Source organism: Manduca sexta, chromosome 19, assembly GCF_014839805.1.
Source record: "Manduca sexta isolate Smith_Timp_Sample1 chromosome 19, JHU_Msex_v1.0, whole genome shotgun sequence".
Classification (NCBI taxonomy): Eukaryota; Metazoa; Arthropoda; class Insecta; order Lepidoptera; family Sphingidae; genus Manduca; species Manduca sexta.
The window spans coordinates 4,591,953-4,611,604 of record NC_051133.1 but is presented as its reverse complement, the minus strand read 5'-3'; the positions used below and the strand labels follow the sequence as shown (position 1 = coordinate 4,611,604).

The 19,652-nt window shown below is 34.8% G+C and overlaps 1 protein-coding gene across 1 annotated transcript; it reads right to left on the bottom strand.

Moving 5' to 3' along the window:
* Window positions 1-7,855: 7,855 nt before the first annotated feature.
* LOC115446139 (circadian clock-controlled protein daywake) lies at window positions 7,856-13,334 on the bottom strand. The gene is made up of 5 exons (XM_030172695.2): window positions 13,195-13,334; window positions 12,515-12,734; window positions 9,802-9,932; window positions 9,318-9,473; window positions 7,856-8,464 (listed from the first exon to the last, which is right to left on the bottom strand). The coding sequence occupies exons 1-5, from the start codon at window positions 13,253-13,255 to the stop codon at window positions 8,316-8,318; spliced, it is 717 nt and encodes a 238-aa protein (XP_030028555.1). The 5' UTR covers window positions 13,256-13,334; the 3' UTR covers window positions 7,856-8,315.
* Between the last annotated feature and the right edge of the window lie 6,318 nt (window positions 13,335-19,652).

The window sequence follows — 19,652 nt, the reverse complement described above, 5'->3', positions numbered from 1 at the left end:
GAGAATAGCACTCGCGGATAATGCAGCTTCCTATTAATAAAAAGTAATGAGGATCAGACAGGAGTCTTGATATTAGTATGATTAAAAAAAAATAGTTTTATAACATTAATATAGATTATAATATCGTACGGAACAATATAATATAGAATATCATTTTCTGAATTCCTTGGAAAGACATGTAGCCACGTCTTTACTTTCTTATATCACTCAATCAATGCCAAAAGCGTGAACTGCGTGCGCTGTGGTCACTGATCAATCATTTGATGTGTATAAACAATTATTAATTCCATAGAACGTTGTGGGGTCAGTACTAGAAGTGGTACATTGTCCGGTCTTATTGACCCAGACAAGGCAATTCCGTTCTCTCTTATTTTTATAAACCGAAGGAATATTTTTTTCCGGCAATTCTATAAGGTGTTTATTTGAGTTCCTTAACACCAAGTGTCTAGTACCAGGTGAGTAATTTACTTTACCAGTCCATACTATAAAATTAATCAAAGTATTGACAACGGACACAACACTAGGCAAGCGTATATCGTGGCGTCCCGTGAGATCACTCAGAAGGGCTTTTTACCACAGTAGACTTCGTTTCTATGGTAATATAAAATAAAAATCGGACTATATTTGCTGACACGTTAAGCAGACGTTCGTTTTGTACTGCAATCGCTGCCAGCTCAAACAAAACAAATGCTACTTCTCCGCGGTTCGTCGCGGATATTCTAGCGTTAAATATAACCTAGGCATAGCAATAAAACTAGTACGCATGCTAATTGTCTTCTCTTTGCTGCGAGCAATCGATCTTTGAACCAATTATTTGTGTACTGGCTGATTGCAAAAAGATTAATCGATGTACCAGTCGGATATACGATTTTATTGTTTTAATTGATGATTGTGGGTAGTAGGTTTGCTGATTTGATATTTCGGTAAGTCTTTAGTTTATAGAACACAATATGTTATGATTTGTAGATTTTATAATAAGGTGTACCTTGTCAGCCGTCCTGGGTTGATGTAAAAAAAAATACACGTTGAATAATGATTTGATATCGGTCTCAGTCTTTATATGATATATTACAATATATGTTACGATGTGTAGATCTTAAAAAAGGTTTATCTTGTCAGCAGTTCTGGGTTGAAGTAATAAAAATACATGTCAAATTGATAACCTCTTCCCTTTTTGAAGTCAGTTAAAATAAGTTATTTAATATTAATATGCAACATTATTTCATTATATTTTATTGAGTTATGTTTTTGAAAATATTAAGGATACAACCTGTTATAACATGCCATGAATTGTGACAAATTACCATTTTGCCCCAATTTCAGTCCCAACAAAATCGTGCAAAATTTCTCTTTATAGTTTAATATTTAAATCTAGTTAGTTCATTTGCTGGTGCATGTAAGTCGCCATTACAGAAGCTAATCGTTATGACACACGAGAAACTTAATTCCAACCTTAATAACCAGGAATAGAGTTTGATTTGAAGTGAATGAGCAACAGTTTCGTGACGTAGATAATTTGTTAGCTAAATTGGTAAACACATTTTTAAAATATTTTAAAACATAACGTATATTAAAATAAATGGCAGTTGTCAGCTTTAGGAACACGTGGGCTGACAGGCTTTTTTGCATCTCTATGTCAGTTCAACATTCTTCGCATTTTTTAAACTGTTAGTCTAAACATGTAAAGTACTTAGGTGACGAAACCCTTGAAAGCCCATCATATTTCGAAATATTCATAGAATACTTTTATAAAAAAAATAAAAAAATATAGAAAAAAAACCTTTGATTAATAATAAAATAAGAGAACTAAAAAAAATCGTGGTATGTTTATAACCCAAAAAATGACCAGGAAATAGTACCCTTACCCAAAATATCCCTCATGTTTTTATGACATCCCACATTTCCACATGTTTTTACCTTGTTAGGAACCGAGCTTTCTTCTGTTTGCATGGTTTGTTTGTGTTCGTAAATAAAATTAACATGACTTCGAAATATGATAAATTTGCTGAACAAAGAAAAATCTTCTCTCTTTGGTAGCTGCAATAATGGATAATAATAAAGGTTTCATTGAGGCACTATTATGTACCTACTTTAAACCGCTATACCACTCTATAATACCAATAGCGTTTATTAAAGAGTGTGTTAATTCTCAAAGTTAAATAGATATTAATTAAGATACAACTTGAATGGCATTTTTGAAATTCGAAGTCGTACCTTCAATTAATTATACTAAGAATCTAATAAATAAAAATTGTTCGTTTAATAATGTAGAGTTCATGTTTCACTAATTCAGCTAACATCTTTGTTTTAGTTTCTCCCCTACACCGCTAGATGTCGTTGTAATACAGTTTGCAAAAACACAGCCATATTTTCGTCCATCACTCGAGTCAATTAGCATTATCTATGATATTTAGTAAGTCTACCAGGACTTTTAAAATCATATTAAAAGATGAAAAAATTGCTGAATCATTACCTACTGGAGTAGAGATAAAAAAAATATATAGGAAGCTTAATAGCTATAAAATTGGTAGAACTTTAGTATAAAGTGAATTTTGAACGCAAATTTTGTATTAATTTGTTTCCGTAATTAACTGTAACTGATCATTGTTATTATACTTTATAATTAAAATCCTCTTGTATTTTATTTCCGTGAATTTTTCGTAGAATTAAGGAATTCTTTTATGACCATATTTACATTACGATAAGTTATTATTTTATATCATGCCTCCCAGTATCATTGCTATTAGTAATATATTTGCCATCATTGTTAATACATTTTCGCCGTTACCCCTAACTCATTTACCCCACGTCTCGTTCTGATCTCGCTCCCTTGATTTCCTCGATATAAACCCCTAAATTCACCCTTATTTTACGATAATGAATTTCAAAAAAGCGAGTCAATTTTTACATTGATGCTATCTTGAGAACCGTAAAGCATCCCCTTCGGTAACAAACCTCAAATACATTTTACAAGTAGAACATGGTTGGTAACGTCACGCAAATGGTTTTGGCGCGTGCCTACCCACCCTCCCGGATGGCCGCTAAATGTTTGCTGTTTACTGAATTTAAGATGTTTGGCGCGGTCTCCGTTGCAGCGATTAGCGGGCTAGCCATACCTTTTAAGCTTTGCATTATTTTTGCAAGTATGAAACTGGTAAAATGAAAATATATAGAGAATGATAACTCAAAGCAAATATTTTGTTTTAAACATGTACATAGTGTGTAAGTAAAGAATGAAAAAATAAGGAACTGAAATGTTTATTGAAAGGAAACATCTTAAGATTTTTGGTATCTAGTCTCTATTAACTCTTAATTACTCATAACAAAATACTAACGCTTTATACCACCGGATTTTATATCCGGTTAGTATTTTTTCATTTCCGTCATACCCAATTTTGGGCTACTTATTTTCCATTCTATGATGTAAAATTAGAAGCGAACTTTTTACCATTCCGGGCACAAATTTCAATTGTCAACACTTGGTTCGTATTTCGAAACAAACACACACGGATTTTTGTTGCCTAGCCTGACAATCAAATTAAGAACATCACCGCTCTGCTGTATTACCTTGAATATAAATAATATAAATATTAATCCCTATGCCTTTCTCAATTAAACCCGCTAGGCGCTTACAGTTAGACCGCATCTCTATTCTTTGAGAGTTTTCATTGATACAATCGCCCCTAGGGAATAAATCAGTTTGTTATTGATTGGTAGTTAGTTACGCCCCGGTTAATTCGGTTTTCTTCCTCATTTCGTTATATCGGGGCCCACGTTTATGATAATGTATGTGAGACACAAGTTTTATTGTCATTTTCCCTATTTTATGTTATTTTTATGGAAGTGTTACATGGCAATGTCCGTGTTGGTTTGTGATTGCATCGTTTGTTATTTTTGAATGGTAGATGCAATATGCAATTTTTAAACCTATTTGGTATGGCAATCCGTCTATTTCATAATGTCTATCACGAAACAAATCGGTATAAGAAATTTATGCACAAAATATTTTTGGTAAATAATATCAGCCCTGTATTATAACACTATTCCACTGGAGGCGCGGGCCTGCTCCTTAGATTAGGCCTTGTTGGCACAAGGTGCACTTGGTGGACCAAGCGAGTTTAGTGCGGATTGGCAGACTTTACACATCCTCAAAAAATGAAATGCAACTCTCACCGAAATGCATTTACAAAAACATCGTGAGGAAACCTGCATTCCTGAGAAATTCTGTATACGAATTCTGAGGGTGTGTGAAGTCTACCAATCCGTATTAGGCCAGCGTGGTGGACTAAGGGCTAATCCCTCTCAGTAGTGGGGGAGGTGCGTGCCTAGCTTTAGGACAGTATATAATACAGTACTGATATTATGTGTATCTATTTGAAGTTTCAGTTCAATCGATGATTAATTAAGAGATAACGAGGCGATTCATTACATTATATTAGGTGTCAGATGAAGATAATTTAACATCTATATTTTTCTGTAATTATCTATGTTTTAATAAAGCCTTAGTATTTTTAAGATACGGATCCTTATAGTTGCCTTTACTGGCGTATAAAAAAACTCATGAGCGGGTTGCTGGTGTTTGAGGTTAAATAAAAAATGAAGGCATATGCTATAAGATCACACCGAACCAAATTTGTTAGGACGCATCGACAAAATATGACTTTAAGTCCCTTTTATTTACCATAGTAGTGTCCAATTAATCTAATAAGACAACACATACATACATCCACGCCATTATCGCCGGAGGTAAAGATGAAGGCGCAAATAGTGCATCCTTTTTTCGATTAGGGGCACCTATCTTCACATCGGGTACAAACTCCAGACTCTGGGTTGATATTGAGCAAAAAATTCGATATCATTTAGCCCAACGCCAAAGCTAGTTTCAATCAAAACTAAATATAGCATAGCTTTACCAATTATAACATACTAGCTTTTGCTCGCGGCTTCACCCGCGTGAAGTAGTTTTCCGGTATAAAAGTCCCGCTAAAAAAGTATCCGATTTAATTATATTTATAACTCACTATTTTGGTCATAGTGGCTTCCACATAAAAGGGGTATATATGCTGTCGCGGACTTTTCTTTAGAACTATATAAGACAAACAAATCCTACGGTACATCATCTTTGTCTAACTCCAACGGGTTGGGCAGCGTATGTATGCGTATACATGATACGTATCGTTATATTATGACCAAATTCCACAAAATTATTATAAATTGTAGCCTATGATTCAGAATTTGTACTCACAACGACAATTTAAGTCGCATCGCTTGCTATAAAACAAAAATTCCTAGGTTCCTTTGTTTTACCTCTTGAAGAATACAGTGCTTAGTTTCATGAACAAAAGCACGCTCAATTTTTGCATGTTCACTCTTAAATTTTTTTCACCATCCGCCGACAATGTTATTAAAAATTGTTTTGTTTTCTTCCAGATGATTGAGCGCATTATATTTGCTGATTGCTATTGATTATAAATTATCTGTAAAGTATCATATAAAAACGTAGACAGATCAGATAGCAAACCCAAATTCCGCTGAGTCAGCAACTATCATTACCGGTGCATAGCAGATTGTGAATCTGGAGCCAATAGTCTATTTGTCAAAATACCATTGACAGGTTTTATCTGTAATCGCATCGTATTTGTTTATTATCGAAGCAGTGAGAAAAGCAAGCTCATTGTAATTTAACTTTGCTAAATATCTAACTTCTATCACATTATCAGAAATGTGCCTCGGTGGCCTAGTTGTGCTGCATGCGTGGTACGGCAGCGCTCTTAGGTCCTGTGTTCGAATCCCGGGTCGGGGAAAGTAATATTTGAGTTTTGTGTGGAATTTGCGTCCGATATGGCGATAGCCTCACCCCGTATCACATCATGGGACGGAACACACTTGGCGAAAAGTAAGTGCCCTAGTTGCGTGTCTGCATACCCCTTCGGTGATAAATGCGTGATGTGTGTTTGTATTTGTATTTAAGTTTTCTTATTACTGTGACTACAGATAAAGGAACCTGTCGCTCACTCCAAACTTGATCCTTGTAACGTTCGAGATCAAATACCTCTGTAGCATCTCGTCTGTTTTGTTTTGTAACAGCCAAATAATGACGAACTCGTAAATAGCTGTGTCGTTTAAATGTCTAGACTTTAAAGTAAGGAATAAACTTTTGTAAGTACACCTCGAGTAAAACAGGGTTAAGTCTCTTAAGATGTTGGAAATTTTACGCGCGTCTTAAATTTCTTACTTTATTTGAAAACTTCGAGGAGAAGTACCTTTTCTTTCGTAAGTAATTTGGAAGAGGTATAAACATTTTGTGTCCTGTGATTTATTTCACTTTTTTATTTCGCGCCGTTTTTTGCTGAATTCAAGATGAGCTTTTTATGTATCTTATGTTTTGGTGTATTACGAGAATAAAATCTTGCGTGGTAAAAACAATGATAAACAATTTTATGATGTTATTAAAACTTGCTAAGATGAATCACGAGTTATTTTGGGCTTGAACAAGGTACAACTTTTTGTTACGATATTCCGTGCAGTAAAAACGAATTAACAAAAAGTTATCTTATGATTTGGAGACGTCACATATCAAATAAAACTTACCTCCAAACTTCATCTCACTGAATTGAGAGTATGGAGAAGTTTCATTGCCTATTATATTCTACCTAGGTCCATATCTGCTGACGGCCTAATTGATTATGATCTTAGTTAAATCACTAGATTTACGATAGATAATATTCATTATTGCTACTAAAAATTACTGCGAATGGCTGGCGTGCATAGAGCTAAATTATTTCACTAAAACATGTGTCCAATAAACTCCAATACAACCACATTGGAATTACGAATCCAAGTTCAAAGTCCTTACATCGCAAATCACATCTAATTTCTTGTTCTAATCCTCCGTATCTTAAAGATCAAAACAAATAATTCGCGCAGCACTTTATAGGAAGAAACAGATTTTATAGTGGCCCTTACGTCTTTAAAATAAACGAGGGATATTAACAGCTACCATGTGTTTGGAATCATGCCGTTGACGTTTTTATGCCGCTGTGCGTGTGAAGAACCAAAATAATTGTTCTTTTATGGTTTATTATGTTACCAACGCATTGCTCAGCAGCGTTGACAGCCCGATGACGAGATAATAGGATTTATGGTATTCGGGGACCGTGTCGATTATCTTTATGTTTTGAATTCGTTTTTTAAGCTTCCTATTCGAAATTTAAGTGTTATTAGTCTTTGTTGTCATAAGGTGATGGTATTTTTTTAAATACAGATATTTTAAAATTTATTTTAACCTCAAGTGTTACGAATGGAACGATTGCTTTTCGGAAAAAAAAAGAAGGAACTAAATATGCATTAATATCACAAAATGTTTTATCTAAATTCGGTGTTTGGAATGGCGTGTCCTTGGAATTACGTTGATGACAGTTTTAGGGGTAATTTTCGCATGATTTATTAAACTTGCATGAAAAGTTATAATTATGGGTAAGTCACTATATAATCCATACTTCTTACTCTTATATTACGTTATCTTATTTCTGACCATCTAACATCTTATCTAACTAATTATAAATGCGAAAGTGTATGAAAATGTATTCGATATTTAAATGTTAGACAATAGCTTTAAATGAATTTGGATGAAATTTGGAACACACATAGACACATATAGGCTACTTTTTATCCCAGGAAGTTATATAGCAGGACTTTTATCCCGAAATTACAAGTAGGCGAAGCCGCAATATTATTGATATTAGACAGGAGACAATGTTGTAGATTTATTCACATACACACTTGTATTAAAATAATTGTAGGTGGAAACAATAAATAAAATTTATACGGAGATCCACCAGTAATAAGCAAACAATTAATTTTTCTGTCTCCTTTGTTTTAATATAGACATCATTATTATAAATACCACAGTATTAATAACTTAGCATCACTACTTATGACATACCTTTGTACGTATTTTTATTTACGGTAATATTCTAATCTATTATAAACAAAATGCAGATGCTATGAAGGAACAACTGTATACTATTTTTAAGTATTTAGAAACTATAGGTACCCAATATAATGATATGTAGAAGACGATAAATATTAATGAAGAATGATGAATAATTTACATTAAAAATAATAATTATTTATTCCATTTCAATAAGGATATATATTATAGGTAACTTGGTAGACATTAATGTAAAAGCGAAATGAAACAGATTTCTAGAATGTACCTATAATTATTATGCTCAAAGACTACCTTGACTATGGCGTGCTAGCTCTAAATATAATTATTGCGTATATTGATAATATTGTATAACAGGAACATATTACAACTCAAGTTCAGATTGTGGTACGAAACTGAAAAATTTGTTCACATTGTCTATGATTTTCGATGCAACATGTTTGACTATCGGTGGGCCAATTTCAACGACAATCTCATTACTGCTGGATTGCAGTAACTCTCTGGCAACGCGACCTGGAATTATAATTGAGTTGAAATTAATAATCCTTGTCCAATTCTAAAGTGGAGTTGGTGCAGCACACACATTTTGATACAATGTATATCCCGGAGGCACTGCATTTGACGAAGGACCGTAATGCCTGGCGAGCTGTTCAAGACTCGACCAAGTGACAGGAGTCACGATCCTCGGCATTGAGGGAACGATTTGAGAGAGGTATATTTTATTGCAATGAATTAAATCCCGTGCCAGTGTCAGCACGGCGCTCGACTATAAGCGATATGACCGCCCATAATCAGTTACGACCCATACCAAAATTTTTGAATAACAAAAGTACTGCGTGGCGCTCCACTGCGCTCGTCACCCTGAGATATAAGATATTAGCTCTCATGGTATCCAGTAATTACACTAGCACAAAAAAATTAAAACTGTTATTTGCCGGTAGAAATAAATTTTGCTGGTGGTAGGATATATTATATATTCGCCAGGGTAGCGACTACCGTACACAAGGTGTTAAAACCTGCCTTAGTGGCCCGCGTAAATCTGTCGCTTTCCGGAACCAGCCTGTGTACATACGGTTCCGACAGGCTGGCATAATTGTGTCGAGTGCCGAGGGATCACCATCTCTCGTGAATCGACATTCTATTGGACTCCACTCCACTTACCATCGGGTGCAGTTGGGTCCCAAGTGCATGTATAAAAAAAACATTGCAGTCGTATCTACACGGATGGACGAGGGTCTGTATGAGGGCATACGAGAGACCAAATTTTGATGACCGGTGTCTATTTGTATTTTTTACGCACGTTTCAGATTTAGGTTATCTTTTATGACGAGCCGCACCTGACCCAAAACAAAATGTATGAACGTACCTAGCTCTTCGTTTCCGCCGAATAGATTTTCAAGTTCAATTGTAGTTTTGTCTTTGAGTGCGTATTCGTGTTTCCACCCTTTAATAGTCCAGTGTTTCACTCCATCGGCTCCAACTTCTTCACCAAGATCAGCTTCAACGGTTATTTCTATTTTCCCTGCAAAATATTTAAAATTTTAATCTTTGTAGGTTATAACCTTTTTGAATATTCTTTTCGCTCCTAGAGCCGTTAAAACTATATTTAATGTTGATGTTCTTTTCTTTTGCAATAAGTATTTTTTTTGTATATATTTTCTCAATGTCATTCTTTGAATTACATAAAATGTGCCACATCAGTACAAATTTCCTCATTAATTCTATTTCAGTCTCTATATCAGTATCACCAACGCATAAACTTGTTTAAAAGGGTGGAAATATCTGACAGCGATACTACCAGCTTTGTTATATTAAAATGGAAATAATACCACTTGAAAGAAAAGCCTTACTTAGAACGACGTGCGCTTTGCCCATGCCCTCGATTGGTACCACGAGGAGTTTGCCCTTCATATCGTATTGGCCTTCGAAATCCACCGTACACAACAGTCTTACGAACAACTTTGACTGAGCTTTGTTTCGTCTGGAAAGAAAAATGGGGTTAAGTATTTTTTTTTATATAATGGTTTGTGTCGTTAACTGCAGTTTGACTGCCTTGTTGGCGTAATTGTAATTGTACACGGTATGAATACAGCTACCAATTTGAAGTCCTGGGGTCGAATCCCGAGTTGAGCTAAAATAAATGTGACTGGGTTTTTTCATCTTAAAAAAATACTCAGTTACGGATCGGACTCAGGAAGTTGGCGGTGTGATACTACCGTGCCTCGGAAAGCACGTAAATATGTTGGTCTTGCGTCTTATCTCTTTCTAGTCATGTCGGATTGCCGTCCCACCGGACTAATGAGTGAAGGAACAGAGAGTACACCTGTGTATCGCGCACACACTTGTGCACTATAATATCATCTGCGTACTTGGCTGAACGACGTTGAGATTGGCCATCGTAGCCGAAATTCGGTTAGGAAAGAATCAATCAATTAGTATCATAGTATGGTGTTTACCTGATTACCTACAAGGTCTCAAACCTATCACTGGCCTTCGTAAGTGTGTCTAGTTCCTGAATCAGTCTGTGCTTTGTCGGTTTCGAACACGCCAGTATAATTTTGAGTCACAATATAATATAATTATCATGCGGCAGTCAATACCGTATGTAACACCACTCCATTTATTTGTACCACTAACTGGAATTTATGCGTTATAATATTCTTAGCGAGTAACTTAACGGTTATAATATTTTTTAGTTTACGTTAAATTGTTAACCCATTATATAAAAAATTACTTGTTCATTTATTTATGGAAATGTTTTTCAACTATCGTAGTTGTTACAAAAACAGCTTGAAACTTTTTGCTCGTTGTTTTTTGGGCAGTATTTTTGTCAGAAGATATTTATAAGTAATGCAGGCAAAACTGGATGTTTAAAATTTGATTTTATTAATATTTTCAAGTTTTTTGGAATTAATATCGAATGGGATACATAATTTTATATTCGTTTGTAATTAATTTGCATCTATTTGTAATTTTTTAGTGCTTTTAAAAGGCTAAATATATAAAATTATATTCTAATTGTGATTCGAAAGATCACCAATGCCATTAATTATAAGTTTCGAAACAATACTTCCTCAAAGTAACATAAATATAATCAGACGGATTTAAATCAAACAATCAAATCGATAAACATTTTGGGGAATGGGCACGAGCAAAAATACAAAAATAACAGGCTAAGATCATCTTGAACGTAATTTTTACTTTCAATTATTTGGCATTCTTAGTAAAGGACAGGTTAAAAGTATCCTGAATGGGCGGGAATGTGTAAGGAAATTGATGACAGTAGAAGAAGCACAATACGTGTGTCAAAAACGGGTATTGGTAATTAGTAGTCTTGCTTACCCCCGGGACAACGGCATGTTTTGTATGTTATTTTGGATGATTATATAAATCTTACTTCTTTCTAATATTATAAATTTTAAAGGTATAAAAACGTTTAGATGTTTGTTAGAAGTAAACGGATTAGCTGAAGGTATTTGGATATAATTTGGCACATGGATAGACCATATCGTAGGTTAACACACAGACAACTTTTTTGTCTGTTTCCATAATAAATAATGAAATTATAATCTGGTTTTTAAATATAGGACGTTGTACAGATGGCTGTGTGAATCGCTAGTGTTGAAGGGAGTTTTGTAGCCGAAAAGGGGTTTCATGCGAGAGAAGGTTCGTGTAATACCTAGTTATGTAGATAAGTAGTGGTGTACTAACCTGTCCTATGGTGACTCCTTTTAGCCAAACACGATTTAATTAAACAGAGCGGTATTGTTGAAGATATGCATTTCTCCAAAAGTATAACTTTCACGTACTTGAAAAATGATGTTTAACTAATACAACTAAAATAATGAATCCCTCCTAGCTGCATTTCGACCACAGCCGCCAATTTCAACGGAGATCAGCCAGGTACGCTGGAAATATTAAAGTGCCTAGTGTGTGCGCAATACACAGGTGCACTCTCTGTTCTTTCACTCTCATAGTTCGGTGAGACAGCAATCCGACATGACCGGAGTGAGATCAGGCACAAGACCAACAGTTTAACGTGTTTATACTTATCTAAACTGCATTATTGGCGTCAAACTGGACACATTAACAAAGTGAAGGTAGGTTTGTATTACAAAGAAATTCTTATCACTTCGTATTGTATGAATAGAAGCAAGTAAAAATATAATAATAATATCAGCCCTGTATTATATACTTGCCCACTGCTGAGCACGGGCCTCCTTTACTACTGAGAGGGATTAGGCCTTAGTCCACCACGCTGGCCTAGTGCGGATTGGTAGACTTCACACACCTTCGAAATTCCTATAGAGAACTTCTCAGATGTGCAGGTTTCCTCACGATGTTTTCCTTCACCGTTAAAGCGAACGATAAATTCACAAAGAATACACACATGATTTTAGAAAAGTCAGAGGTGTGTGCCCTTGGGTTTTGAACCTGCGGACATTCGTCTCGGCAGTCCGTTCCACCACCAACTAGGCTATCGCCTAATAATACAGGGCTAATATTATTATTTTTTTAAAATACCATTATAGAAATCGTCCATACAAATATAGTTTCACTTACTGTACTTTCTTAGCAATGCAATCCTTTAATCCGGTTCCAGTAATGTCCTTTATCAGTAACTTCAGGTTTGGTGAACTGGCATCCACTGACTTTATTTTTAAAGGATCCAAAGTCTCAACTCCAAGACTTGGGATGCCCGCTGCGAATATCTTGATAGCGGCTTGCGTTGACTCCTTTAGGCATTTTGAATCTTCGCCAGCACATTTGTTGATGAATGGAGCTGGAATATATTCAACTATAATGTGAGGAATATTAGGTAGGCTGGCATAAATTTATTGATCGTCAAGGACTACAACCCATAATAAAAAGACAATAGTGCGACAAGTGAAAATATACTTTAAAATATATAAACTGTAGGCTTTCCTTGTTAATACTTTCTTAAATAAAAAATAGATATCCTTCAATACGCACACACACCCACACAAATTATGCATTATCCCCAAAGGGGTAGGTTCCATCTCATGATACGGTAGGGCGAATCTATCGGACATAAAATCTAGACTCCGGGCTGATACTGAGCAGAAAATCCTAATATCATTTGCCCGACCCGAAATTAAAACCCAAAACCTCAGAGTATCGTACTACGCATGCAATACAACTACACGACCGAAACAGTCGTTAATAATAAGTATTAAAATGTTTAAGATATATTTGCGCATAAAATTAAAAAAAGCACATACCCACAGCGGCGTTTGTGGTGCAAACACACGCAAGAGAAATGGCCAGTATTATTCTAAACATTTTTAAAATTACTTTTCTCTGACACAACCTGACTACACACCGCTCGTCATATATCTCTTTGATATAATATACGAGTCCCACTTAAATAACATTTTGATTCTTTAATACTTGTTTGAATAAATTTTATGTCGAAACAAGTTTGTATTCATCGCTGTTGTTATATTAGGGGCCAACGGTTTGAATTCGGTACAGCTTATTGGCAACAAGACAATAGTTTATCATAGAAATAATCAAGTTTTAAAATTTAGTATAATTGTAAAATGAAGGTAGACTGTAAAATTTTTTGGATGACCAACACTTGAGGGTCTACTTCGGAAAACGAAAACCGTAGTTTCGGATTACGGATCAGACGTTTTGTTATTACGAAGTGTTACGGATCCGATCCGTTCATCGCAATATTTCAGACATGGTATTTGTAAGAATTTAAAGGGTTTCGCTATCCCCTTTTAAAACCATCTGTGAGGATAAAGGCTCATTGCTTTCTCCAGAAACAAAAATTACGGGGAATTGATCTTACCACTAAGGTAAACTACAGAACGGTGACGGATCCGAAGTAATTTGGTAGTAAAGTTAAATCCGAAGTTCGTTGTTTCTTCGTTTCGGACTGACATTTCGACGTTCGTTTTTCGAAGTAGACCCTCTGTGAGTGTATCGCGACCATGAAGGCTGCAAAGTCTTCGAAACGTCGGAAGAAAATAATATAAAGAACCGCAATAAAATCAGGAAAATATTTTTATTTTAAGGTGGTAGCTCAGGAATTCACGTCTAGTTAGTGATTAGTTCGCAGTTAATGTAAAAATAATTAATAATCATGGATATTTCTGCCTTTAAAATTTCGTCATATTAAATTTTAAAGGCCGAAACTTCGAAACGTCATTTAATGTCGTATATTCGCGTAAACATCACATCAATATTCAAAAAATATATATAATTCATTCGAAAAGACATTTGAAATTGTCACCAAACTGTTTCTAAGAGGCTTGACGTAGATTAACGTAAGTAGCAATAGTTTTGTTTTCAATTTCTACATCGCATCGCTGCTATTGAACAGCAAATAAAATTACGTAAAATTTATGCAGAACACTACGACTTCAAATACAAGAGATTAAATTAAATAGTTCGCCTGATTTCTATTATTTTTTTTTGGACATAGTAAAAACGGTTTGAAAATCTAATGTACTAAACCTTTATTTTCATCACGGGGCATTGACTTTAGCAAACTAGTTGTTAAGCTATTTTTTAAACCAATCAAAGTCATTATTTGGTTCAAACTATGTAACTTTACTTATATTAATGCGAAAATTTCTGAAGATGTTTGGATTATTATAAGTAAACCCAGAATCTGTTGAATGGATTTGTATCAAATTTGGCACACAAATATTTCATTAATAGACTTAACATAACATAACAGGCTTAATAATATTTATCTCGGAAAGGCCTCTTACGTAAGTGTACACATTGGTTTCCAGTTAAAAAATAAAATTACTGTGTTACTCTAAATTCACACTCAAAAACATACTTAAAAATGAAAAAGAAAAGTAAAATTCGCAATATAGTTTACTTATTTTCCAAATCGGTCAATAAATGACTGAGGTCTGAGGTAACAAACATAAAAAAAATACACGTCGAATTGCTAACTTCCTTTGTTCGAAGTATGTTAAAAAGACACGTGATTTGCTTATCTTTGGTATTTGTAACCGATATAGTTATTTTAGTGGGGCACCATGTCGCATTTTCCATGTTGTGTACGCTGTTCGCCACAGATAAAGGAATATATGGCTACCTAGACAGATGCAAATATCTTTACATTATTATCTGAGGATGAAAACTTGAGTGGATATATTACGTAACATCTATAGACAGGTTTATTATAGTGACGAGCAATACAAATCCTAAATATTTTGGTAAACAAAACACAAATATGTCCGCTATTTTAGTTTTATTGCCAAAAATCTATTAACGTGGAGTTGACATGTTTACATTTATGTTATCGTCATCGAATATTGGTTCGGATAGCGACAGATTTTTAATATGCTATACTGCGTGTTGCTTGCCGATCTTTTCGTGAATACTTTACTAACTTTGGTACCCATTGGGGTAATGCCGGATCAACTATAAGGATAATACCGGATCATGGGGTAATTCCGTTGTTCGAAGATTAAAGTTACTGTAATACAGTGGCTAAGAACTGTGGTAGATTAAAACATATTATTTCTGCATATGTTTTTCGTATTAGGAAATGTCGGCATCGGAATAAACTAGTTTTCGGATTATATCGCTGTTTTTTGTACTTTGTTTTTCTTCCAACGTTCCGAAGACTTTGCACTCTTTATGGTCATGGGGCGGATTGAGATATTGGACGTCCGACGTAAGGTTGTAATATCTGTCTACATTTTACAATTATACAGTTATTTTAATATTAGTCACTGACGGTCTGGTTTACGCAGAATAAGATCACTTTTTCTTAAAGTCTGGCAGTATGTCTTTTAGGTTTCGCTTTAATTAAATGTTTACTAGGATCCCATGATAGATTATAATTGGATATTTCAAACAGCTCGGCTCGCGATAAATATTTTTGATAGAATAAAAATCAACTGCTTTCTTTATGGAGGGAAAAATTAAAAAGAAAAAAACATTTCATCCAAATACGGTTAATGATTTCAGTCTTTATTGAGAAACTGTGACTTATAATAATATAAAAAAATATTCGCACAATATAAAAAAATATTAAACACCATTTTGTTTAACATATTATTGCAATATTATTTCATCTTTGGATTGCATCCAGTGGTTCTTGGTTCTATTTTCATAGTAAGCCAAAAAGAGCAACTATACGTGTATATTTTAGATTTTAAATTCCCCATCCTTTTTCGACAGTAATTGATAGAAATTATATCACAGAAGGTCTACTGGTATAACATACATACTGTTATGGTTAGTTAAAAACAGGCCGGCACATTTGTGTCGATTGGCGGGGGTTATTATCACTTACCAGTCGACACCCTACTTCACTTAGTATAGCGCCGTGCCTGCATAAAAAATGAAATAAACGAGTAAGTACTTACCTGTTGTTATAGTCAGTGGTCACATAATTTGTATTAAACTAATTATAAAGGCAGTTATGAAAAAAAAAATATTATAATCGCACCAATGAATAATTCTGGAATATTTTCATGGAACATGATCACAGCTTGCGAATGACTATTAAGTATCAAGTTATTGACATCATACGCGAAAACTGGTTTCCATTGAAATAAAGCTTGTTTTGGTATTTTTAAGGTTCCGCATCTTATAAACGGGAACCCCATAGTTGAGTTTATTCTGGACATTTTTTTGCTTATAATAAGGTTCTATGCGACTTTAACGGACGTGTATAATCAAATAAGAAATTTCGATTTCGGTGTACTTTCATATTTTTTTTATTGTGTCATGTTATTTAAAAAAAGGCTGCTCCAAAATTGCTGTGTATATATTTTTTTCGTGAATAATGTACGATCTTTTTATAGTCCACAGAAAAATTATAATGAGTTTAAAATAAAATTATACGGAACTCTTGTCATACGATTTCGACCAGTACTTATTTCCGTTTTTTAATTGTAATGCATATTCAAAATATTTTTTTTAATTATAATTAGTATGTGCCTACATTTACATTTTCATTTCCTGTTCTGATATTATGGTTTGCGTACATATTTTTTTTAAAGAATATTAAACGCCCATCAATGTATTATTATATTTTTGGCTACTATACTTTAGATAATCTTATTGGGCGGATCAACTAAAACCTGTTTTTGGTTGCGTATAATACTGAATTATATTGACCATTAGGTGTAGTGTAATTTTTATAGTCGTTAAATGTCTCGGTAGTTTTCCGTTGGTATGCCGGTGTGGGCTATCTTAGTGCAACAAGATACTCCGGGGCCGTCCCGTATGCGCCGAAGAAGGCCACCCCGGGTTTTGGTTGGTATGAAGGTGTGGGATATATAGGCGTTAGAGACTCGCTCGAATGCTCGCTCGGATGATGCTATACTCTCGAGTCAACATTGGGCCGTAAGACCGGTAAAACCAACATAACCGTTCCACTCATAATCCAAGTGATGGCAGCGACAGCGCGTTTTTACCCGCGAAAAAAAAGTGTTCTAGGAAGATTTAAATAAACTAACTCGACTTACTGTGTTAATAGTAACATTAAAGGCCTATGTCACATGTTCTGAATTTATTATTTATCACATAATTATATAAGCCGACTAAATACAAAAGTGAGACTCTAATGTATGCTCATAAATATATAATAAAATGAGTACTACCTACATCGCCGTATAATGCAACGATTGTAAAAAAAAAACGGATTGGTTTATTTTCACTATGACACCGCAGGTTAGATCGTTTATAAGAATCGGAGCCAAACTGTAGTCCATATTATACCTGTTAATCAATAACTTGACCTTAAACCTATTCGTGCCTCATTAAATTTCATCAAAATTACGATGTTAAGGTTTAGTGCCTTATCATTTAAGTGGACATCCAAAAAATTACAAGATATAATATTGGTAGAAGAATATGATTATGATTTTTTTAGTTTTTTAACAAAATTCAGGGGATTCCCAAAAAAAATCTACCCCTAACATTCTCCAATGCCTTGCTTTTCAAGTCTAACAACACATTTTGGTGATATGGGTAAACATCCTCAATATCAGAATGTGTTGCTTCTTGCATCCAGAAACGTGAACGAGTTACCATTAGATGATTCAAATGCACATTTACTGTTATATTATATGAAAAGTTCGCCTAATCGCGATTTAGTAGGATGCGTTGGGGTATTATTAGATCTCAGGGTAAATCCGTTATTTCAAAATTACCGCTTAACCACAACTATATTCGTTTTCGTTATCGTTTAGCAGTAATAGTGAAGCAATAGAATTAGTTTATGATCCGGTATTACCCCATGATCCGGTATTACCCCATAGTCCGGTATTACCCCATCACACTTTAACATACTTTATTTATATCGCCAACTGTCGCCTATGTTCAGTGTTATTATTTAGAAACAATTTTCATTATCCAATATTTCTCGTAGTTTCCTCATGGTTTATGTTATAAAATAGTTTTATCTTGGGGAAAGGAAAGTTCCATTAGATAAATACTGATGAGCGTACCTTAATACTATGTAAAGCCACGGTAAAGTGAAGTATACTTTGTCAATTGTATAGTACACATTATGCTAGGATTTCATATTTACGGAATGATATCTGTAGTATTTCAAGAAATCATTCGATAAAACATTTGACAGATGACAAAATTATGCCGGCTTATTTGAAACCAGTTAAACACAAGCTGGTCCATGTTTACGTGGAAATTGGGGGTTATAAATTGTGTACGGTGGTCGCTATATCAGGGCGGATACATATATCCTACCATTAGCAAACTTATTTCATAATACAAAACAAACTATGTATTCTGAGACTTTGGTGTTGAGAGACATCATTTTCTTCCGGACTGGATAACACGCACCAGTGGCGAAGGGTCCACGACGATTGACGATCCAAGTTGATTACGATTCCTGTTGTCTTCCCTTTATGTAGAATTTCTGTAGAATCTAATTATCATCAGAGCTATTTGCAGACCGCATTTATGCATATTAGTACCTATATGTTTTTTCTTTGGAGAGCTGCTTAGGTTATCACCGGGGGTACTCTGCTAACGGGGTATAAGCGATCCCCCGGCTTAGCAAACACGTTAATCCCTAGGAAGATTTAGTGGACCCTACCGTTATGATCGAGGATGCCAGCGGACGGTACGCTGGCGACCCAGAGCTATCCGGTCCACACACAGGGCCCGAGAGGAAGAAGGAAGGGCCTATGCCCTTGAGGGAATGAAGAGAAGAGGAAGGAGAAGGAGCTCTCTCAGGATAGTTGGAAGGGAGTGGGAGAGGGAAAGTTCGCGAACCCTTATAGGCCTCAATGTGTATTTACAACCATGAGGTATACACACTGAACTGTGTGCTTAAGGCGCGGCAAATGGGTCCCCATGCATGGGCGTGCATTTGCTGTGGAGACCAAGCGTGAGTATCTGTATGTTGTGTCGGGTTTTCCTTTCGGAAAATTTCATCTTTCGCCAATATCGAAATGATATGAAATTTTAATCTTTACTTATTTAATGTGTAACTGTTTTCTGTTCTTCTTGAATAAAATAAATTCGTTCAGTGGTTTCAGCTGTTACCTAACATTCAAACGTCTTCACAAGTTTTGCCATTCTTAATATTAGGAAGTTAGATTGTTTACAATCATTACAAGTATGTTAATAATTTCAAATCGTTCATTTTGTATGTTTGATAAAATACTACTTCTTTTGCTTTGCGCATTTTAGTCTAATTTTGAAAAGGAAATAAAAAAACATA

Excerpts from the sequence above, each read along its gene's own strand:
- LOC115446139 (XM_030172695.2), bottom strand. The coding sequence starts at position 13,255 with ATGTTTAGAATAATACTGGCCATTTCTCTTGCGTGTGTTTGCACCACA. Across the intron at positions 12,735-13,194 it reads CACCACAAACGCCGCTGTGG|CTCCATTCATCAACAAATGT; the intron begins GTATGTGCTTTT and ends AATATATTCCAG. Across the intron at positions 8,465-9,317 it reads CGGCGGAAACGAAGAGCTAG|GTCGCGTTGCCAGAGAGTTA; the intron begins GTACGTTCATAC and ends TTATAATTCCAG.